The following is a 24,528-nucleotide window of genomic DNA, read 5'->3' as shown; positions in this document are numbered from 1 at the left end:
CACATGACATTCTCATAAATAATCTAGGAAAATGTGGTCTAGATTAAATTACTATAAAGTGGGTGCATAACTGGGTGAAAGACCATACTCAAAGTGTAGTTATCAATGGCTTGCTGTCAAACTGGGAGGAAATGTCTAATGGGGTCCCACAGGAGCATGTCCTGGATCTGGTATGAGTCAACTTTTTTGTTAATGACGTGGATAGTGGTGTAGAAAGTATGCTTGTGTAACCTTCAAATGACACAAAGCTGTGAGGGGATTGCAAACACTTTGGAGCACAAGATTAAAATTCAAACCAACCTTGACAAATCTGAAATCAACAAGATGAAATTCAGTAAAGACACGTGCTAAGTGCTACCCTTGGGAAGGAAAATCAAATGCACAAATACAAAATCAGGAATAACTAGTTGAGAATCTGAGGGTGATAGTGGATCACAAATTGACCAAGTCAGCAATTTGAAGCAGTTGCAAAAAAGGTAATATTCTGGGGTGTATTAACAGAAGAGTCCATATGTAAGACATGGGAGGTAATTGTTCCACACTACTTGGTGCTGGTGAGGCCTCAGCTGGAGTATTGTCCAATTTTGGGCACCACCCTTTAAGAAAGATGTGGTCAAATTGGAGAGAGTCCAGAGGAGAGCAACAGAAATAAAAGGTTTAGAAAACCTGACCTATGAAGAAAGGTTAAAAAAACTGAGTATGTTTAGTCTTGAAAAAAGAACAACGAGGGGGTGCGGTAAGTCTTCAAATATGTTATAAAGAGGACAGTGATGAATTGTTCTCCATATCCACTGAAGGCAAGGACAAGAAGTAATCAGATTAATCTGCAGCATGGGAGATTTAGGTTACCTATTATGTAGCCTATAGAACTAACCTGCTTGCGTGTGTGTGTGTGTGTATATATATATATATATATATATATATAATGTACTGTATTTGGTTTATTGTAATAGGTTTATCAATTTATATTTGTAAATTCTGTGAAGCCAAATTCGGGACAAAAACTTATCTTCTAATCAAACAAATTGGCGATCCTAAAACCCATACTATTAATATTATAATTAATTATTATTAATTAATTAAATAAAATAAAATTAACTTAATAAATTAAATTCCCATATTATCCACATTAATATTATTAGTACACCTTAAATCAGGCTACAGACTGATGAGTCAGCCAGGAGTATCAAAAAGTGGGATTCCAGGCATCCTTAAACCCCTGAGAATCTTACCTAAAACATAAGTAAAAAGTTAAAGCTACAGAGAGTTGAAGAGCAAGATTGTGTGTCTTACTCACTCTTGAGAACGCAAAAACCTAATTTCCTGTGGCTGCGGTTTGGCAGAAAGCCCAGTATTTCCTGTTCTGTATAGTGGTTTAACTTAAAGTTTTACTTTTAAGGTCTAAAATTTAATCTTGCAAAATAAAAAGTAATAGTGTTTATTTAATGTAATACACACATTTAAGGGGCTTTGTTGAAGGTTGAAGTTGTAACGAATGGTACCAATAAAATATAAGCAGTAACATCAGGCCCAATAACCCACACTAAGTGGTGGCGGGGAAGTTAATAAATCTATGTATTAATTACCGCCAAAAGGCTGCAATAACTCAGAACTTGTACAGTTCTTCAGTCCCCACAACTCTCCCAGGCTACACCTCTAATCCATCTGCCTCAGTTCACCAGCTGTTCGGCATGTCCCAACCAAAAAAAACCCTCTCAATCAGCTACAAGTCATTGAGGGATCAAAAAAAGGGAAACACACCACCATCCCTCTATCATTTACTTAAAACGTATTAAACTAGGTGTAATACTGTTTTAGGGTATTGTTTCCTCTTGTTTCTGTAAAGAAACGCCTTCAGTTACAAAGTAAAACAGCAAAGGGTTCATTATAGTTTATTACATAAGCTAGTAAAGTGTTAAAATTCCAACAAGTTCTATGTTACGTGTTAAGGTAAGTAAAGTAAGGGCAAAAGTAAAGTCTGTTAAAGTTACCAGCAGTATGGCTTTAAAAAACTTTGCCAAAAAATACATAAAAAAGGTTTAGAACAGCTAAAAAATAGCTGTTGATAAAAATAATCTCTAAGCATCGTAACCCATGGGGGTTTTGTAAGTAATGTATTTAATGTAAAAACAAAGCGCAAAAAAACCCGGCTAAACTGGTTTAAAAAAAAAGCTGTTAAATGTCTGCTCGTAGCTTGTAGTTCGCTTAAAAAAAATTTAAAAAATTTAAGTAACTCAAAAAAGCCCAGCAAACTTTAAATGCCAGCTTAAAATCGCTGGATGGCTATAAATCAAACTGTGGTCGGCTTTTAAAAAAAAATAAAAAAGTTTAAAATAAAAAATGGTTCCCATCCCTATTGGCATGGTGGAACTGACTAAATAAAATAAATAAATAAACCTGCAGGGCCAGTTACTGAAAGTAGGGCAAAAAAATTAGCTCAGGCTAAAACAGTATCTTTAAAAGCAAAATTAAAAAATTAACAAAAAAAAAAGTTTGCAGTGCAAAAGCTACCAGCAGTCTGCAAATAATAATTAAAAAAAAAAAGTCTCAAGGTGGCACCACAAAAGGTAAAATTAACTAGTAATGTAAAAAATAAAGTAAACAAAGGGGGAAAAAAATCCTCTCCTCTGTTAGTGTCTACCCCAATAGTAAAAATAAAGTGCCTTTAAAAAATGTAATTGTTCAAAAACTAAAAAATGTGGTGTCACAAGTGATATGGGTAGCTAGTGCTTGTAATGTAGGATACAACAACAAAAAATACTACAACCAAAAAATGCATTGGCATATAAACAAATAAATAAATAAACAGCCCCTTTTGTGTTAACACTTACTGGCATTTGGGCAACCATCCACATTACCTAGGTCCCTAAAATTTCGTAAACCCTTTAAGCCCCCTTGGTGAATGCTGGTATCATCTGGTGTACCGGTAAAACACCCTACTACACCAGATCTTAACAAACAAACAAAAAAAAGTCCTGTGTCAGTGTAAAAATGCCTTAAGTGTAAAACATAAAGGTTTTATAAAAAGTAACCCTGCTCATCCAAAACTATCTCCACTGCAATACTTCAAAACCTACAAACTAATACCACTGTAAAAATTAAGAAACCCCCAGGGTTAAGCCAAGGTGTTCCTAAATTCCCTAGGTACCAGCATTGGCAAAATATCCCTAACCCACGTAGTAACCCTGGAGTGGGCATGCCCCTCGACAGGGTTATTCATTTAAATCGCCATATAGGGGACCAAAATGCCGCACAAAACAATTCACGCCTGCAAAAACCCAAGTCAATAATAAAAACTCAGTTGTAATAATGTTTAAGCAAATGCTTAAGTCTCAACAATAAAATATTCAAAAACTCCAAGCCCATGTAAATAAACTAATAAAAAAAGGCTAAGGGCCTGGCACCCTCAAACCATCCGGTGGCCTCCATTAACCCATTTCCTTTTCTCTGATAAACAGCCTCCAAAAAAACCGAACCCTGTACATTTGTCTGCATACTCTACAAATTACTCGGCATAACACCAATAGGCCCCAAGTACAGTCATAGCCCCATTTAGGCAAAAATGCAAGCAAAAAACCCACAGCATCTGCAATGGTAGGGGGCCACCACAAAAAAATTATTATAAATAGTGTGAGAGCAATTAGTATTATCCCTGTCAAAAATCCTGAATCCTCGTCTCTGTCATCAGGGTGTACAAAAACACTTGCAACTTTTGCAAGTAATCAGGTTGTTACCACACTTCCTATACCCATTAAAGTACAAATAGGTCACCTAAAAATGTTTATACCTTTGTGTTAATAAAATTAGCAAACCCAGAAAATTGTCTATTTAAAAACTAATTTCCTATACAAACAAAAATGTTGGTAACCAATTGTTGTCTTACTGTAAAATAGGTAAAAAATAACTCAACAATAATCATACCTAAGTGTGGCATAGTATCTCCAGTAAAGAACTCTCAACCTACGGAGTATAATTTAAACAAAATAGTAGCTAATCATGCAAACCAACCTAAGTTATGGGCGTTGCTTTGCAAGCATGTAAATGCCTTTGCTAAACGCAAACAATTGTAAATGTATGGCAGTCACTGTTTTTTTTAAACAACAATAATCAGCCTAAAAACAATATCCTTACCCAAAACAGGCAATCCCATACATTAAAAAAAACCCTATCATGTTGGGATCAAGGAGACGCGGAGTCAAGAGGTTTGTTAAGCAGGCGTCCCGAGCTCTCTTGAGCTGGGTTTTTATTAGTAATTAGAACAAAGAGCATGAGATCATAGTTACTTGTAACATATTGATTGGTTCACCCATAGCCATCTCCCTTTGTGCAATATATCATAATTGGTGAAGGGGCTACGTGAGCTATTGGAGGGGCTACGTGCGCTATTGCCTAGTCTGTGCTTAATCAATAACCTGAGCATTGCTTTACCTTAAGCCAGGAGTAAATGTAATAAACATGTGTGTGGTTTGCCAGCACAGCATATTTTCACTACACTATCAAGTCTTTATTAACATAGGAATAAAGACTTGTAAATGTACTTCCACTGACAATTCACCTATTTGACCTGTAAAAAAACCAAATGGTTCTTGGCATGTCTCAATTAATTATAAACGTCTAAATCAGGTCATACCCACTTGTGCCCCTACAGTGGCCAAAATGCCAAATCTAATCAAGTCCTTTAATCCAAAGGCTGTGTGGTTTACTGTCCTTAACATCAGTAAACAGCTTTTAAACATTATCATTGGCACACATTTCACAGTACCGTTTTGCATTTAGTTTCTAAAAAGTCCAATATTCCCAAACACATCTACCGCAGAGGTATAAAAATTCTCCAGCTTTATTCCATGTGCAAATAAGGCAGGTACTGTTGCAATTTTCTAGACCAACTGTTTCATTTCAATATGTAAATAACCTGTGTTTAGCAACACAGACCAAAAAAAAAAAATCTAAAAAAGCTTAAGCTCCTACAAATCCTAAAAAAAGCAGGGTTAAAGTGCAATCTGGCCAAGTCACAGCTAATGGCCAACTGTGCCTCTTTCTGGGGTCTCACCCTAACAAAATGGGGTAGAACCCCAGCACAACAAAAAATAAATGCAATCCAAACATTGCCTTTACCACAAAACCCTTTAAGATCCTTTTTGGGTTTAACTGAGTACCACAAAAATTTCATTCCCAATTTTGCTTCCATTGAAGGTCCCTTAAACCAACTATTAAAAAAAGAAAAAAAGTATCCAATAAAATTTACTAAGCAACACACAAAAGCAGTATCCCACCTAAAACAGGCCATTATCAAGGCTCCGGTGTTAATCACTCTAAATCCTAAAATACCCTATTATCTAAAGTTAGCAGTAGGCGTTAATGTGTTGGCGGCTGTGGCTTCACCAAAAAAGGTGGAAAAAAATCAGATCTGTGTCTTATGCCTCAAGTTTAATGTAATCAATTAAACTTACGTATAACAATTATAAAAAGTACCTGTTGGCAACCAGTTGGACCATACAACACCTTTCTTTTCTAATTGGTCTCAGCCCAATCATATTACACTCATCGCACGCTCCCCTTCAGTTCTTACTGTCCAATAGGGTAAAAAATGGGCAAGTCTCAAATGCTCGCCTAGCCCACTGGGCATTACTGCTGCCAAAAATATATATATATAAATATATTGCAGTAAACCTATTAAAACACCATCTTTGTTACTATCTGCTCTACTATATCAAGGGAAGCCACACGTGTCCCAATCTTAATCAATTAAATCTAACAAAAAAAACCCCTCCAACCATTAATCCAAAAAACAGTTTCTGTTAATGGGTATCATTTCTTTGTTAATGGTTCCAGTCATTGCCATCAAGGTAATCCTCATACCAAATTTAATAAATGCAAAAATCAAATAAAAACATAGTAAAAGTAATCCTAAAGATTTCCAAAACAACAAAAAAGGGTCGCTAACAGTAAATCCTTTGTACAAAAAATATGTGCCATTAAAATCTCAGGTGTATAAAGGTCCTTAAATGGCTTTGCAGGTTAACTTTGTAGGTCCTTTGCCAAGAACTCAGAGGTAACCAATATCTAGTGATCAATCCTTTTTCAAAGTGGGTAAAGGCATTTCCTCTTAAGGCCAATACTGCAAAAGCCACCGCCAAGGTCCTAATAAAGCAAGTCTTCTCTCAATAAAAAAAATCCCTGCAAAGGTAAAATCAAACCAAAAATCACATTTAATTGAAGAGTTCTTTAGGAACTATAAATTAATAAAAGTCCCGCAAAAACTACACATCTCATACAAACCACGGTCATTTAAAATGGTAAAACAAACTAATCAAACAATAAAAATAATGTGTTATTAAACAATAAAAAACTGGTTAATGTAACTAAAACACTCTCATGCCTCTAATTTTAATGGCATTAAAAACAACACTGGCTGCATCGACTAATAAAACTCCCTTTAAATTAATAACAGGCCAACCAATGCAATTACCAAAACATTTAATTTGGCACACCAGTGGCACACAATTAAAAACAAATAAAAAAAATACCTACCTGCAAAAACATTTAAATTAAATCCACTTGCAGGTAGCAGCCAAATTTAAAAATCCAAACAAAAGGCAAAGGCTTACTTTAACAAAAACCAAAAAAAAAAAAAACACAAAAAAAATCTTAAGTTAAAAAACAAGTAGTGTTGTTGTTGTATAAATCACCGAAACATGGGCTGTGTAACCAATAAATTGAACCCTTCCGAATCATCGATAAACTCAGTTCAGCAGTGTATAAAATTAAAATAACAAAAGGCAAGTGTAATAAAAACAAAATCTATTATACTAATCAGCAGTTTCCTCCTCAAAACGTAAGTAAATCAGCATCCAACAAAATAGCAAAAACTAAAGCCCAGCAAATTGCAACCATAAAATAAACATTAATATTTCTAATTTACTACGTTATCGTTGCTCTAAAGGTAAAGCTAAGCCAAAATCACAAATTTAAAACTAAACTGTTACAGCCCCATAAAACCAAACAACATGGTCGTGCTCAATTGCCAGAGCATGTAAAACAAAACATACCTACACAAAAAAAAGCAATTTACTGTTTATAATATGCATAACATAACCCAACTGTTTAATAAAACCCAATGTAAAATTAACCAGCTAATCATTTTAAACAATAATCAGCACAAAAATCAACATTTTAAAAAAGATATGTTCTGCATATGAAAAATGTCATAAATGCAATCACTAATGTATTACAATCCTTAAAATTAAAAAAGGTTCCTTAATTAAAAATAAGCAACTATTAAGTTGGTACTGTCCCCAGGTGTTTTTCAAAGGCTAAAAAAAAAACCCTAATCCACATGTTTAAATTCATGCCAGCATTTGGCAGTGGGTGCTATAAAAAAAATAAAATCTGTAACACCTCACTCGAACCAAAACAGTTGTTTTCTTCAAAAAAAAAACCCATGTATAATGGCACAATCTTTGTATGTCTCATGTACGGTCTCGTTACCAGTATTTAATCCAAACAAAAATGTGTACAGGCAATTGGCTGCTGTCCATTCTATAGGTCACCCCCAAAACAACATCTATTAAAAAAGCATTAATGCACCTCTTCTGGTGGTCTGTCACATTCCAACTCAAACTTAAAAAGTGCCACAAATGTTGCTCTTTTTAAAAAAAAAAAAAAAAAAAAAAAAAAAAGCCTCAGTACATCTATAGGTGTAATGTGTTTAAAACAAACACTGTTCTGTGTAAACTACCAAAAAAAAAAAAAAGGTACAAAATTCATCATCGTCATGCCTGGTAAGGCTAACCAAATAAAAAACTCCAATAAAAAGGGTAACCTATGCTAAAAATAACCAATTGTGTGTGGTTACCAACCAAAAAGGTACCAATATAGTCCCTTAAACTCCTGTTACAAAACCAAATTTTTGTTTTACTCCAAAGCAACCTACTTTAATAAAAGATTATTTCTCCTATTCCCACTTTTAAAAACATTACTATTATTTAGTCTAACCCAGCTTATCATCTTTATAAAAATGGGGTTAAAACAGTCCCCATAAATACTTAACCACCTACATCCTACCTGTGTGACAGGGTTCATTGGTGCAAACCACCCTGCCAAAGGGGAGCATATAGCCTATAGAACTAACCTGCTTGCTTGCGCATATGCATATATATATATAATTTTCTTATTGTTTAAGTATTTGGTTTATTGTAATAGGTTTATAAATTTATATTAAAGTAAGTTTGGCTGTAATGCAAAAGACCCACAGGCTATATCAGGGGTCGGCAACCTTTCAGAAGTGCTGTGCCGAATCTTCATTTATTCACTCTAATTTAAGGATTCGCGTGCCGGTAATACATTTTAATGTTTTTTAGAAGGTCTCTCTCTACAAGTCTATATATTATATAACTAAACTAGTGTTTTATTGTAAAATAAACAAGGTTTTCAAAATGTTTAAGAAGCTTCATTTAAAATTAAATTAAAATGTTGATCTTACGCCACTGGCCCGCTCAGCCCGCTGCTGGTCTGGGGTTCTGTTCACCTAGGCCGGTAGCGGGCTGAGTGGGGCCTGCGGCTGGGACCCCAGCTGGCAAGGGTCCGGCAGCCAGAACCCAGACCGGCAGCAGACTGCGGGGCCAGCAGCCGGGACCCTCAGGGCTTCCATCCGCCGGCTCCTGCCAGCCGGGATCCCGGCTGCTGGACCCACTCAGCCCACTGCCGGTCTGGGGTCCCGGCCCTGCCCACATACAGTGGGTACCTACCTTCTCCCTGGTTCTGGCCCGTTCTCTTCCTCTCTCTGCACTGAGCTGAGGGTGGGAGTGGACTAAGCACAGGGCTGGGGGTGAAGGTCTGGCCAGGAGCTAGAATGAGGGATGGGGCTCAGGGTTGGGGCAGGAGGTTTGGGTGTGGGGGCACTTACCTGGGCAGCTCCCATTTGGTGTGAGGGGTGCAGGTGGGAATGTGAGTGGGGGTGTAGGAGCTCCCGTTTGGTGCTCGGGATGGGGATGTGCGGGGTGCATGGGATGTGGGGGGGCTGGGGATGTGGGGGGGTGCCAGAGTCAGGGCTGGGGTCATGGGGTGTGTGTGAAGGAGTCAACAGAGGGCTGGGTAGTACAGGGCTCAGGGCAGGGGACTGGGGTGTGTGTGGGGGTGCAGGGCTCAGGGCAGAGGGCTGGGTGTGTGTGTGTGGGTGGGTCAGAGTTCAGGGCAGAGGGCTGGGTGACTGCCCCCCCAGAACCCCCAACCCCACCCCCTGCTCCTTGGCCTGACTACCTCCTCCTGCGACCCTACCCCCTATCTAAGCCTCCCTGCCCCTTGTCCCCTGACTGCCCCCCTAGGACCCTACCCCCTACCTGTCCCCTGACTGCCCCAACCCTTATCCACACCCTCTCACCCAGACAGAACACCCTGGACTCCCATGCCTATCTAACCGCTCCCCGGCCCCTGTCAGGACCCCCAGAACTCTGGACCCATACAACCCCCCCCGCTCCCTGCCTGCCCCAACCCCTCTCCACACCCCTGCCTCCTGACAGCCCCCCCAGAACTCCCAACTCATCCAGCCCCCCCAGCTCCTTGTCTCCTGACCACCCCCTCCAGAAACCCTCCCACCCTAACTGCCCCCCCATGACCCTCCTTGCTCCCTGACCCGTATCCACCCCCCACCCCCTGACAGACCCCGGACTCCCATGCCCCATCCAACCGCCCCTGCTCCCTGACTGCCCCCTCCAGAGATCCCCGCCCCTAACCACTCCCCCGGGATCCCACCCATCCTGCTCCCTGTCCCTTGACTCCCCCCACCCCTTACCCAACGCCCCCCCCCCCGGCCCCAGACCCCTTACTATGAGGCTCCCTGCTCATCTGGAGCCCTATCGCTGCCACTCGCGCGCGCAGCCCCACCCTGCCCCTCAGAGCGCTGTGCGCGAGGCAGCAGGGCTCCGGATGAGCGGGGAGCGTCTTTCCCTCCCCATGGAGCCAAACACTGCCCCGCGGGAGTGCGCAGCCCCGGCCCCCAGAGTGCTGCGCACACGGCGGCAGGGCTCCAGGGGAAGGGGGGGAAGGCGGAGGAGGGGCCGGCGGCTTGCTGCGCTCGGCCGGACGCTCCGGCCCAGGAGCGCGGACCCTGAGGCTTGCCGCATCGGCAGGACTTTTAATGGCATGCTGAGTCCCAGCAGGCAGCCGCGCGCCATTAAAAAACGGCTCGCGTGCCATCGGTTGCCGATCCCTGGGCTATATCCTGGATGTTAAGCTAAGGAAAAGTTAGCATGTCTATATTAAAACTTTTTACTCAAAAAGCAAAGTTAACCTGTAGCTTGTTACCTAAATAAATAAGTACTTATGCCTATGTCTATAACCTTTTATCTAAACCAATAAACAATAAAGTATGGCATTGGGTTTTTTTCAGTGTTGTACCTGTTAAGTTTGTGGATACATCACAAAAAAACTTATGTGCGTATGTACATGTCATCAATACGCACATACATACTAACCTATAAAGTAAGTGTACCCTAACATTTTGTGAGTAAGAAATACAATTTGGGCATAAAAAAAAATTTCCGTCACTTGTGCCCTATAAAAAAGGTAACCCACCTCGCTAAAGCACTCCGCTCTATCATTCTCACTTACATTCTATTTCTCTATCTATTGTATCTATTTACAATAACTACTAGTATTAGTAGGCTATACTTGTTCTTCTTAAACTTTGTTTCAAAAAAATTAGGCTAATCTTGGTTTCCCTAAGATTTATTTAAGTTTTGTTTATTAGGTTTTAATTTTAAGTTTGTTAGTCAAGTAAACCCTAATTTAGTTTTAATAGCTTTTAGCATTAAATTTTTCTAAGCACTGCATCCCTCACTCAAAAATTAAAAAACCTAAACTGCAAGGCTGGTCCTGTCTCTCTTACCACCAGGTTATCAAAAAAGGGTGTAAGTATATTAACCAAAACTTTGTTGCATATAATACTATATTAGCATATGTATCTTTTAAATAGCAGTAATGCAGTTGTAACTTTGTAACTATAAATATTTTACCATTTACTTACTATTATTAATTTTAATCAAAAGTCTAAGGCTATATCTGTGTCAGTGGAAGCTTCCTGTCATACCCCCAAGGGTCCTTTGTAAATTCTGTAAAGCCTAATTCGGAACAAAAACATTTATCTTCTAATCAAACAAATTAACAAGCCTAAAACTCATACTATTAATATTAGTAATTAATTATTACTATTATCAATAAAATAAAATTAATAAATTAAATTCCCATATTATCCAAATTAATATTATTAGTATGCTCTAAATCAGGCTACAGTTAGGAAAAAAATTCTAACTACAGTTAAGTACTGGAATAGCTTATCAAGGGAGGTTGTGGAATCCCTGTCATTGGAGATTTTAAAAGAACAGGTTAGACATCTGTCAGAGATGGTGTAAGTATACTTTGTCCTGTCTCGGGGTGGGGGGAGAGCAGGGAAAGGGGCTGGACTAGATGACTTCTCAAGGTCCCTTCCATCCCTTCGTTTCTGTGAGTCTATGATTATGCAGTTGAGTTTGAAACTTCTTAAGGGTGTGACTGCTGCTTTGATGGCAGCGAAGTGACGGTGGTGTATTTTTCAAGAAATGTGTTGTCTTGAGTCTACTGACCTGTTTTTTCTGCCACTGGTGCTAGTTCTGTTTCTTCCTGCTTTTTCCATTGTAGGTCATCAGAAAACAGAAGCAATTTGTCTAGGTGATAAGATGGGAAAGGGTGCTTTGGTCTGGTGCTTGAGTAACAGCAGTAACTGAAAGACTGTAGTACTTCACTAAGTCTATTTTTATCCCCCTTTTGTGTCTTGGTTCAAGGTTGACTTTTCTATAAGTAAGTCTTAACATTTGGCAGTGTTCACTGTTTTAAGCACTGACTTGCTAAAGCTTAGCAAAGATAGGAGGCATGTTGTTCATCTTCACATAGCAACACAAGTAAAATCTATTGTAATCCCCAGAAGACAGAGTGGCTACTATTTTAAAATGTCACTAATGCTGCTAGGAGTCCTTAGGAATAGTGACATAATTGAATGAATGTTGTAACTTTCTAAGAGCTTCAGATACCTTAAGCATTATTGTTGTATTTTCTTAAATTTCTAGTTCAGAGTGGAACTATTTTCAGAGCTACACTGTTAAGTCAAAAGGGTATTTTTTTTTTTAGAATAGTGACTTTATCTTCTTTTTTTTATAGCATCTGCAGAGAAAGAGGCAATCAAGAGCACATACTCCAAAGTAATGGATGCATATGGACTTTTAGGTGTATTAAGGTTAAATCTGGGTGAGTTTAAAAAAAAATGAAAAAGGTGACTATTTATTAATTGGAGAAAGCCTCTCTGTCCGTGTAAGAAACCTCAGTCTAACATCTTCTTCAGGACAAGGATTATACTTCCTTTAGTGTTTGTACTGTGCCTAGCATGTTGTGAGTATTACCACAAACAAAGAGTAAACACAAATAACTTCCACTTTCACAACCCCTCTTGCTTTCAATAATACACTCCCCATCTTTGCAATCCCTTAGGAGAAGTTGAGAGCTCACAAATTAGGGGTGCATGTGTATACTTGTTCAAGAAGTGAACACCAATATCTTCCAAGATCACCCACCCAGCAAGGTTCACTGTACTGCCTCTGAATTCGATTTTCACTGTTTAATGAACAAAGTTAATGCTTAACCCAAAACTAGATCTAGTATATAGTTGTTTTATGACTTGTAAAATTATCGTATTGCTATGTCAAAATATTCATGCAAAATAGAATACCAAAAGGAATTGCCTTGGTTAAAAATTAAGAGTACCGTATATACTCGATCATAAGCCGGGTCATTTATAAGCTGACCCCCACAAGATGGATAAGTAAAAAATGGAAAATTTTTATAACCTGTTCATAAGCCGACCCTCTAATTCAGGGGTCAGCAGACTTTGGCTCCCGGGCCATCAGGACGAGCCACTAGCGGGCTGAGATGGTTTGTTTACCTCGAGCGTCCGCAGGCATGGAGGTAAACTTAAGTAAACAAAGTGTCCTGGCGCACCAGCTGCTTAAAACTGACAGGCCGGGACAGCAACTGGTGGGGGAATTTTTTTGCGGGGGAGAAGCTAGGAGTCAGGGGAGTAACCCCTGTGACCACCCCCCACATTACCCTAGCCCGGGACCCCCACACGCTCCCTATCCCACCCCACCTTATCTAGGATGGGCCAGGGGAGGATGTCTCTGACCTGGCTGGAGCTGCTCTGGCAGGCTGGGTGGCATGGCCACAGCATGTTCCGGCGGGCTGGGCCGGGCAGCACGGCCACCGCTTGCCAGTCCTGGAGCTGCAGCTGCTTTGGAGGCTGTGGGGACAGCAGCGTGGCCAGAAGAGGACAGACTCTGGTCCCACCTCTTCCTTTCTGGCTCTGCTGGCTGTGCTGCCTCTCCTTGCTCCCTCTGTTGCGGGGAGGGGCTGTGTCCCACCTCTCCTTCTCTATACCCGTTCATAAACCGACCCCCTTCTCTGGTGCTTCCCTTTTTTACTAAAAAAATTCGGCTTATGAACGAGTATATACGGTAAGTACATTTTCCAGAGCTGTAGAACTAAGCTTGGTGGATGTAACCATTGGCTTTATTGAAATGGCAAATTGGGTTTAGGGGGGAAAGGCTGAAAATCACTGATGATCTCGCTTGTTATTTTTAAAATATTTGTAATCAGAATTCATCACTCAACTATATTTCTGGTTTTACAGGAGACACTTTGTTACATTATCTGGTTCTAGTCACAGGATGTATGTCTGTGGGAAAGATTCAAGAATCTGAAGTTTTTCGGGTTACTTCCACTGAATTCATATCATTACGAAGTGACCCTTCAGATGAAGATCGTATTTCAGAAGTGCGCAAAGTTTTGAACTCAGGAAATTTTTATTTTGCATGGTCTGCTACTGGGGTCAGTTTAGATCTTAGTCTTAATGCTCACCGTAGCATGCAAGAACACACCACTGACAATAGATTTTTCTGGTGAGTTGATAATACATTTTGCCAAGCCTGATATAATGTAATGCGTGTACGTATTGATCTATGGCAAGTTTTGATCATTGACTCTGTCCTGCAAATCTTGATTGTTAAAATTGCACTCATGTATAATTCCATGTTATTTTATTTCAGCCTACTATAAAAGTGAGTTTGAACATTTTCTATAACAACAATCAGACATAGTTCGGGGTGTCGTCTTCACTAAAAGATCAAGTTGTGAAAACAGACAATACTGTACTTTGATCAAAATGCTTGTCACAACAGTGTAACATTTTGCTTTTTGTGTTGCCTGAAGAAACTGATTGAACCTCTGTAAAATGTATCATTGCTTTTCTATAGAAAACTGGTATTGGATGGGAGATTCCAAAGGGCATTTCTTACTTCTGAGCACTGTTGTTTCTAAGAGCTTGTCTACACTGGTACTTTAAAGCGCTGCAACTTTCTTTCTCAGGGGTGTAAAAAAACACCCCGCTGAGCCCAGCAAGTTTCAGCACTGTAATGTGCCACTGTAGATCGTGCACCAGCGCTGGGCACTATGCCCCTCATGGAGGTGGGGTTTTTTGAGTGCTGGGCGGGCTCTCTCCCAGCACCGCGACCACACAAGCCATGTTAAAGCACTGCCGGGGCAGCGCTTTAACTGTTTGGAAACTACATGTTGCATTCGCTCTGTTTGCAGCTCCTTATTACACAGTTTACTACATTGTGTTCTTCCTTGTAGAAAGTAGTTTTAAATAAAATGTATGTGGCTTTTTTTATATATGTAATTCTTGATAAAACAAGTACTACTGCTTTTGTTTCTACTGAGACTGCAAACAAATGGGTCAGTTAGTGCCAATGGTGAGAAATATGGACAGTATTACAACTCTTAAGAGTAAATCTTAGAACTTTTGAAGGTTAGTATACTTGTTCTTATGATTCTTAGGTGAGGTTCTGCTCCAGTTTCTCTTCTCCCCTGCCTTTAGCCTGCCTTCCTTCCATTTTCTCATGCTTAGCGAATATAGGTAACCCTCCTACAACCCAATAGATACAGGCATCTATATAAAACAAAACTACTGAAAGACTCAGCACTGCCCCATTGATGTACATGCACATTAGAAGAGGTGAAAAGCTACTTGTTTCTCACCTGCTATAACTTTTCCACTGACGTGGCACCTTGAGCCTAGAGCAGCTCTGGTTTTGTGCCAGTTCTGTCCTACCCTTCGTGGGAAGTGGAGATAGAGGGATGACAAAGTAGAGCTGTAGTATGAGGTCAGGCATACAAAACAAGGGGGGGGGGGGGATTCTGGGCTTTGAGGAGATGGGTCAGTTCAGGAATGTCTCCACACACAAATTCCAGTAGAATTCTAATCTTTGTGTGCCAATACCCCCAGGAAATTGGCATTGGCTATATGAATAGGCTAGTAACTTAAGTCTTAAGATCATCATGCTAGAGGACCATCATAGTAGCTGACACTATTCAGATCAACTTGGCTTTAAATTTTCTGTGCATCCTTAAATTTCATTTTTTTAATTTAAATCACCTGCTTTTTATGCCTTTAATAGCTAGCTAGTAAATCACTAGTTACAATGTGAAATAAATTAAATGACCCAGATTTGATATCCAGCAAATTAAATACTAAAAATCAGTTTTAAAAAGTGCTATTCTGTATACACATTTTAATCTTGCCAGGAGTTTTGTATATAAAATCCATTTGTCACATTCTGCGAAGAAAAATGTTGTTTACTTTCCCAATCTCCTATTTCAACAGAGCATATCGTTGTACTGTATTGCAAAATAATACATACCCAACCCACAATTTTTGAGGTTTCATTAATAAATACTTGTAAATTTCTCTGGAATGCGTGCTAAAAGTCAGATATGTATTTTGAAAAACAATGGAGACACTATTAAAATAAACAACTAAACTAAAAATAAACCACTAATGCACCGAGAGTGTTAAGAGACAAGTTCTTAAATTATTTGTGGTTACAATAAAATTTTGTGAGAACCAGCTCTCTTACTGACTATCTTTTTTTCCTATTCAATAAACGTTCCCTCTTTTCATAAGTGAATCTCTCACTCAGAAAGAGTACAAAAACTAAACACTAGCTGCAAAACTATAATCTTATTTACCAGATACTGACAATTTATTTTTAAAGTGCTTCCTGTTGGCTCTCAGACATATCTAGTTTATCCTTTTTTCATTGTACTTAATTTTAGAACATTGTGAATGTTATGTTACAACATGTCAGCACTCTGAATTATTGCCCCTCTTTACCTTTTCTCTCATACTAACCCTGCTTCACAGTATAAAAAAGTTGTTTGAATTAACTAATGAAATGCTGCTAATATTACTGTTGTGACTCATATTAATTTAAAATACTACTTTAGATATTTTGTTTTATGAGAATTCTTAGTGTCTATACTGTTGCTTATGAAACACTACTGTAATTACATTGTTTTTGTTACCTGTAGTTAACACTAAACATTATCTGAAGTATGCTAAAGGAGTAAAAAAAACTGAATTCACTTAGTTTTATACTTCATACATTACACAGTAATAACACCAAAGTTATAATTTTTGACTTGTATACCTATTACAAAATCCCATAACCAGTAGTTTAACAAGGTGGATTACACTTCATAATCACCTATCCCATTGTTTGAATCAATGAGTTTTATCATTAGGCTGTAGTGTTGACTAATTCGCAGTAAACTCACAATGGTCATGGGGTGCTTCAAAGAAAACAAGCACTGTTAGCTTAAGCAAACATCTTTTGAACAAAACTGAGATGCCCCAAATACTGATGACAGTCCTAGAAGCCTGTTGAATTATTCTTGCACTACAGGACCTCTGACATGGTAACATGTTCCACGGTTTTAAAATAAGCTTTTTGGGGGAGGGAAACTGTCCTGGGAAATTATTAAATGTGTGTACACAGATTTTTTTCAGTTTGTAGCCAGTCCAAATTCTGTCCTCGTTAGCAGTGTTCCAATTGGTTATTGGGTGGCCTATATGAAATGAGTTAGTGGGTCACACATGACACACAAAATAGCCCCACCATTGGCATTCTGGTTTTATTTTCTCTGAGGCTGACTGACCATGAAAACTCTACTCTCTAATCCCGTGGTTCCCAAACTTGTTCCGCCGCTTGTGCAGGGAAAGCCCCTGGCGGGCCGGGCTGGTTTGTTTACCTGCCGCATCCGCAGGTTCGGCCGATTGCGGCTCCCAGTGGCTGTGGTTCGCTGCTCCAGGCCAATAGGAGCCGCTGGAAGCAGCGGTCAATATGTCCCTCAGCGCCACTTCCAGCAGCTAATATTGGCCTGGAGAAGCGAACCGCAGCCACTGGGAGCCGTGATCGGCCGAACCTGCGGACGCGGCAGGTAAACAAACCAGCCCAGCCTGCCAGGGGCTTTTCCTGCACATGGGGCAGAACAAGTTTGGGAACCACTGCTCTAATCCATGGTTTTCACATTAGTAGGAAAGGATAGGGGTATCTGCAGTATTAACAGAAGATTCTAGGTTGTCAGTTTTTATGTCCATTAAAAATCACTACAGACATTTTTTGTCCTACAGACATCTAAGCTACTGTCTAGAAGGTTTTGCTATGTCAGGTTTGTTTAAATAGAAGTTGTGGATGAAACTGTGCATGTTATGGAAAGCTTTCCTTTTGACATTCCTTATATGGAGTGTGGAGTTTCAGAAATAAGACAGCAGTTGCCTAAACAAAATGAGCCATTTTATTTCTCTCTCATTGTCATTAATTTGAGTCCCTTCTCTTTCTGATAGGAACCAATCACTGCATTTGCATCTTAAACACTATGGTGTGAACTGTGATGACTGGTTATTGCGTCTCATGTGTGGAGGAGTAGAGATTAGAACAATTTATGCAGCTCACAAACAGGCAAAGGCTTGCCTCATTTCACGACTAAGCTGTGAACGAGCTGGAACCAGGTTTAACGTACGGGGAACGAATGATGATGGTCATGTTGCTAATTTTGTTGAAACAGAACAGGTATGCTGTATTATTATAACTATATTGCCCATCTGTCTGTACTCAATATAATGATAGTAAACAATTTATGGTTTTTTGCTCCAGGTCAATAGATTTTGAGCCAGATCCATAGCTAATGTAGGTTGGTGTTCATCTTTTGAAGTCAGTGAAGCTAAGTCAATTTACACTGAGGATTTTGTCCTATATTTGGAACTATTACTATGCTGTAATGCATGAAATTATAGATTATTCTGTGGTAGGTACTTTTGATTGCATTGTTATGAAGAGCCTGATCCTGCAGTTGTATTCATGTGGGTAGGTCATATCTGGGTGAATCTCTGTGCTTGTTCTGAGTCCCATTAAGTTTGCTAGTTTCACCCAGGTGCAGGATTGGGGTCAGCATGCCGTCAAGTTTCTTGAACCATATTTTTCCAGTAAGCTACTTATTAGATGATAAATTGCAGTTTATTTTTATAACATTTGAAATTTATTATTTTAACCTAAGGCTAAATATTAGCACTTTGAGGAAATCTTGAAGTTGACATTGTCAAGTAATGAGTTAATATATTTAAAAAACATGCATCACAGGATGGTTTAGTTACTTTATTTCCATTATAAGTCCCAAATTTAACTCTTGTGAGCTAAGAAGTTACATAACTGAATGTTTTCTTATTTCTGTAAGAAGAGTGAATATTAAATACTGAAAGAGAAATCAAAGCTTCTACACAAACTTTGAAAGAGCCTTATGGAAAGTTTTAAAGATAAACGTGAAAGGGTTCCTAGAAACTAAATTGAGAGAATCAGGTTAAATATTTTTGTCTGTTTTACAGGATTCTTAAATGGGATTTTGTGTAAGAGAAATGGAAAACTTAAGTCTTCTCTATGCTTTTTGTCTAAATGTTACCAAAATATATATTAAAAAGTGGATGTAAAATTAAAAAGTTGTAAATATACTCTGCCTTGCCGTCTTAAAGAAATCTTTACAGGGAAACACTTTTTATGAGAACTTGGAGCAGGACTTAATTTAAAAAGAAAAATACTCTTTCTAAAACCACAATAAACTTGTCCCTGTGGTATATTGTATCTTCTTACTATTGAATATTTATTTATTCAAGTTGTGCATTCTGAGGCATTAGACACACAGGTCATTTAATATGAATTTTTTAAAATAACAAATATTGTTACTCCTGCTTATACTATGACATAGTTGTATTTTATTCACTGTGTTTAGATAATGCAAAAAAGACTGCTTTGTTTCTGCAATTCCCCAGTAAAATTACAGTACTGCTTTTTCTCATCAGGTGATATTCCTAGATGACTGTGTGTCTTCCTTCATACAAATTCGTGGATCTGTTCCATTATTTTGGGAGCAACCTGGTCTGCAGGTAAGTAGTTAAGATAAAGGTTGAGGCCCTGTTGCACTGTTATCTTTTTGGCTGAGCTCTGAATGAAATTCTTGTTTGGGAGAGAGACTTTTGCTTCTTAACAGACTGGAGGTATTGCTGTTGAAGACACTACTTCCTATGGGACCTGAGTACACTATCTCTAATGCTTAGTTTCTTTTGGCCTAGAAGTTTTGAATTATTTGATTTTTAACGATTGCTTCTTGGAACAGGTTGTTCTGGAGCACACAAGCGGAGAGGCGCTACTCTTGATTTAGTCATAAATAATACAAAGGAGTCTATGCAAGGAGTAACTATGCGTGAGACACTAAGTAATAGTGACTACAGTATAATTAAGCTCAACATCCTTGGGAGAGGAATTGTATGAAAATTTAGTACTGTGACACTAAAATAAAAAATGAGGACATTTTAAAAATTCTTAGATGTAGCATGGCAGCTGTATAAGCATACCATAACAGAGTCACAGAAGGCTCATGTATCCCTAAACAAAAAAGCTAGAAGTGCAGTTATATGACAAGATTCAAGAGGTTGTGTCAAAAAGGTGTTCTTCAGAAAACTAACATTAATGAAACCAATAGAAAGAAGCACATATTATGGAAGGAATAATGTATGACAGAAATAGGATTTAAACGGATTTTGGAGAGCAGATTAACCAAACACACAAACAAACAAAAAATTCAAGTATATAACTAAATGTACTCTTCTTGTCAAAGGTGGGATCCCATCGTGTCAGAATGTCAAGGGGATTTGAAGCAAATGCACCGGCTTTTGACAGGTGAAATAGTGGCTTGCATTTTTCTTAATATGATGTTCTGATCAAGTAGTTTTACTGATTTAAAGCTGTAATTCAGCAAACCATGTGAATAGTCCTTTTGAAGTTCAGTGGGCTACTCCTGTGCTTAATATTTCATCTTGTAATCTTTATTTGGCAACTTCTTTATTAAAATTGGAGTTCAGAATTTCATTTCATACTGTATATAACAATGCTTGGTTAAACTCCATGTAACTTCTTGGTATTAGCCAAATGTTTCCTCTTAAGTAGAATTTTTGCTACCATTGACCTAAATAAGTCAGTTGTCACTTGGTATCACTGGGCTAGATCACTTCCTTGGGATGCATTTCAATAAAATGGATGCCATAATAAACGTACAGTGCACTCTAGTACTTCATTCAGATGGGGTTGATTAAGAGAAGATGCTGATTATATTACCTTGTTACTAGTCAAAAGGTGAGTGAGGCTTTTTTCTTCTGTTAACAGGCATTTCCGAACACTTAAAAATGTATATGGCAAACAAATTATTGTAAATTTACTTGGGGCAAAAGAAGGGGAGCACATGCTTAGCAAAGCCTTCCAGGTAAGTATTACGATTATCTCATGCCCTGTATGTTCTCAGAATTGGCTTATGCCTTAGGTGGGTGTTAAATAGTCATTAGAGAATGAAATAGATATGTTATACGCTAGAGTAACTGCTTGTTGTTAAAATAAATCTGTACCCATTTTGCTCAATATAGGATCCTAAAAGCTCACAGAGACATTTCTTAGGATATATACAATGAAATGGATTTTAAAATAGTTTTAATGACAATCAATATGTCTGAGCATGTTAGCCAAAATAAGCATTCTTTTTAAAAATTATAACTGCAATATGGCAGGCCATTGATAATAAATTGTAAATTATATTCCCTTAATACTTGTTTATGTCTAAAGGAAATAACTTCTGCATTCTAATGTTAATATATAGGCAACAGATGTTTTGGTATTTAATACTGAGTGTGCTTCAGGTAAACTATTTTTTTTTCTCCAAAATACTGCTCTAGGAATTCCTGGGTGTATTTTTAGACTGTCGAGAAAAGGACTTCTTGAACTTCAAATGAATACATCACTTGAGGCTTAAAAATAATTTAATAGTTTAGTTGAAATTTAAACTTTTAAAACTTATTCAGAAGACCAGCATTTTGATTGTAACTGACCAGTCTCAAGATTTCTTGCTACTGAGTTATATAGTTGAATAAAGATTCTCCTGGGTTCTAATTAATTAGAGAATAGCCTGTAATATCAGTCTAGTTTCTCTCATATTATCTTTTTTTCACAGCCGAGATAATTTTCTAATTACTTAATAATTTATTTACAAATTAATTGTTTATATTACCAATTTAGACTGTGAAATCACCTGTAAGATGCTCAGTTATACTTATAAAATATATCTAACCTTAAAATAATACCAAGATAGAAATTCCAATAAAAAGAAAACTAAGCTGAAGATGACAATATTGTGTGTCTGGGATACAGAAAATTTTATTTCATTGTAAATGTCACTTGAGTTATTTTTTTAATCTAATTTTAATATAAGATGCTGTTAATGCAGTATAAAGTTTATTTTCATCATTCCATTTTACATAGTACTCTTAGAGAGAATTGTAAGGAATGTAGGAGCTGCCTTAGTGGAACAACAAATGATCAGTCTAGTCTGATATTTAACAGTATCAATGCCATGTTTCAGGGAGCAGCATAAAACTGTGAAATCTACCTCAGTAGAGTGCTGTGGGGCAATGTTCTTGGACTCTATTGGTGTTCTGTAGATACCCTACATAAGAAGAATTTTGCTAGTCTTTATTTTTATTCTACTTAGGTTTCTCCTAGCTACAGATGCTCTTCATTTAAATGTCTATTGTTTCCTTTTTGTTTGTTCCCCAGTATTACCAGGATACGTTTATATTGATTTAAGAATCATAGGCATTGAATTTTGAATAAGTTTAAAAAGGAGAAACAAATTTTCTTCTGATAAAAGCCATTATTTACGTAAGATGGCAACTCTAGTATTCATTCACTACTTCTACCACTGGACTTGCATATTAACACTGCTGGAAATGATTTAATTGGTATACTGTCACCAGCTGTGATCTCAAAATGGACATTTTAAATTAAAACTGTACCAAGTATATTTTCACTTCTGAAAAAATTGCATTTATCTTTGACTGCTTTATGAGCACGACTTTTAACATTCCAAACTTCTGAACAACTTCACATAATTTAGTAGTCTCTCTTCCAGGCTGAACAATCCCAGTCTCTTTACTTTCTCCTCATATAGAAGCTGTTCCTTACTCCTAATGATTTTTATTGCCCCTCTCTGTACTTGTTCCAATTCGAATATATCATTTTTGAGATGGGGTGACCAGAACTACACACAGTATACAAGGGGTGGGTCTGCCCTGGATTTATAGAGTAGCATTATGATGTTTTCTGTCTTATTATCTATCCCTTTCCTAATGGTTCCTAACATTCTGTTTTCTTTTTTGACTGCCACTGCATGTTCTTGGCTAATATTATTAACTAAGTTCCAATGAGCAAAATTTAACTTTGCCTTGGTTAAGCTTCTAAACTCCATTAGAACAGTAAAGTTGTCCAAATGTAACTGAGATCACAATTTGGTTTGCAGATTCTTTATTCTTTAGTGGTGATGTGTGGGCAGGAAAGAACTTAGGATGACTTTCAGAGTTTACGATGAATTTTCAGGCTGGTACATTTAAAAAAAAAAGACGTTGTTTTACTTGTAAAGAGAGCAAATTTGCTCAGAAGGCATTGAGACAAAAACTTGGAATTCCCCTTCAATGCCACTTATACAAAGTTACTTTTCAGAGCAGATTGGCAATTTAAGATGACAAAGAAGCTATGTATAGAATTAAGCTGCAAATAAACAGTCTGTGGCAGGGGATCTCAGACTTCAGTATGGGTCACATCTTAGTAGAGTGCATCTCTTGGACTCATACTCTCACATTTGCAATCCTACAGGCTTCCTCCCCATCTGTTTATGATCACATAACATGTGGCAACTACAGCAACTGTTTACATGCAAAAATAATATTAGGAAATCAGTTAATGTACTTTAGCTGGATTTTTTAAATGTAATTTAACAGCTGAAAACCAGGAGAGTAGGCACCATGTGACCAATCAGCTCCCCATAGACCGTCACTGGTCCACGGGCCACTGTTTGCGAACATCAATTCTAAAACTAGAGAACTTGTCAACATACGTTTTGTTTTTTTCCTGCCGTGGTTGATGAGCTTACTAACTCCTTAAACTGTGGAAGAAAATTGTAATACTTACATTGCTTTAATTATGTTAAAGTAGAAGGTAGAATATAAATCTATTTCTGGTTTTGGCAATTAAAAAACAAAAATTCAGTTGTAATAATTTAGAGCCTTGGTTTATATTTTATTAGAATGATTTGGATTAGTATATAATAAAGTGTGTCTCATTTTAGTAGAAAAAGTGATAATGATAAAGATACTGAACAAATGGAGTTAATAACTTTCTTAACATTGGTGGCATATTTGGCTTATACTAATCTAACATCCTGTTTGTTGCTTGGTATATTTATACTTTTTCCTCTCTCTTTCCTGATATCAGAGCCACTTGAAAGCCTCTGAACATGCTATTGATATCAAAATGGTGAACTTTGACTATCATCAAATGGTTAAAGGCGGAAAGGCAGAAAAACTACACAGCGTGCTTAAACCTCAAGTCCAAAAATTCTTAGAATGTGGATTTTTTTATTTCGATGGAAAGGAAGTTCAAAGGTTTGACTATATAACTTCTGTAACTTTCCTACAATCAGAATATGATCGTAATTTATTTTTTCACTCTTTTAGCCACAAATATAGAAGAAAAATATTTCTGGTTGTTTGTGTGAAGACACTGTTTTTCATTTATCTAGGATGATGACCTGAGACTGAAATATGAACCAATTATTTTGTGTTTATATTATAAATGTATGCCATGTTCTCTTGTTTCTGAATAGTCTCTAAAAGTCTAGGGTGATACGAAATTCATACTGGTATTAGATTCAAGTCTTTGTTTTGAATTCACCATTTTGTCATATTTAATGCAATCTTCCTTGTACGTTATTAGAATAAGGAAGTAACTTTTGACAGGGAAAGCAGAACCTATTTTCCCTGTTGCTGGTACTAACACTGTCTAAATTATCTTTGGTGATGGAGCATAGCGCTTAGATTGAATGGCAAATAGCTGTCAGCCAATGGGTCTGATTCCCTTAAATTATTTCTGAACCTGAGTTTCCCATGTGGTTGTAGAGGGCTGTCCACAAAAATTGACTTTTTTTTTTTTACAGAACAATAAAATATCCTAAAATCTACTC

The 24,528-nt window shown here is 37.8% G+C and overlaps 1 protein-coding gene across 1 annotated transcript in view; it reads left to right on the top strand.

Moving 5' to 3' along the window:
* The window catches only part of SYNJ1 (synaptojanin 1), a 117,142-nt gene that overhangs the window by 17,161 nt on the left and 75,453 nt on the right, over positions 1–24,528 (top strand). The window contains exons 3-9 of the mRNA XM_045002329.1: positions 12,190–12,276; positions 13,712–13,979; positions 17,765–17,990; positions 19,271–19,354; positions 20,086–20,147; positions 20,631–20,727; positions 23,781–23,950. Coding sequence (XP_044858264.1) covers positions 12,190–12,276; positions 13,712–13,979; positions 17,765–17,990; positions 19,271–19,354; positions 20,086–20,147; positions 20,631–20,727; positions 23,781–23,950 — 994 coding nt within the window. The remainder of the gene's footprint in view (positions 1–12,189; positions 12,277–13,711; positions 13,980–17,764; positions 17,991–19,270; positions 19,355–20,085; positions 20,148–20,630; positions 20,728–23,780; positions 23,951–24,528) is intronic.

The sequence above is a fragment of the Mauremys mutica genome, chromosome 1 (genome assembly GCF_020497125.1).
Source record: "Mauremys mutica isolate MM-2020 ecotype Southern chromosome 1, ASM2049712v1, whole genome shotgun sequence".
NCBI classification, from domain to species: domain Eukaryota; kingdom Metazoa; phylum Chordata; order Testudines; family Geoemydidae; genus Mauremys; species Mauremys mutica.
The sequence above is the reverse complement of the archived record's forward strand: the minus strand, read 5'-3'. Positions and strand labels throughout refer to the sequence as shown.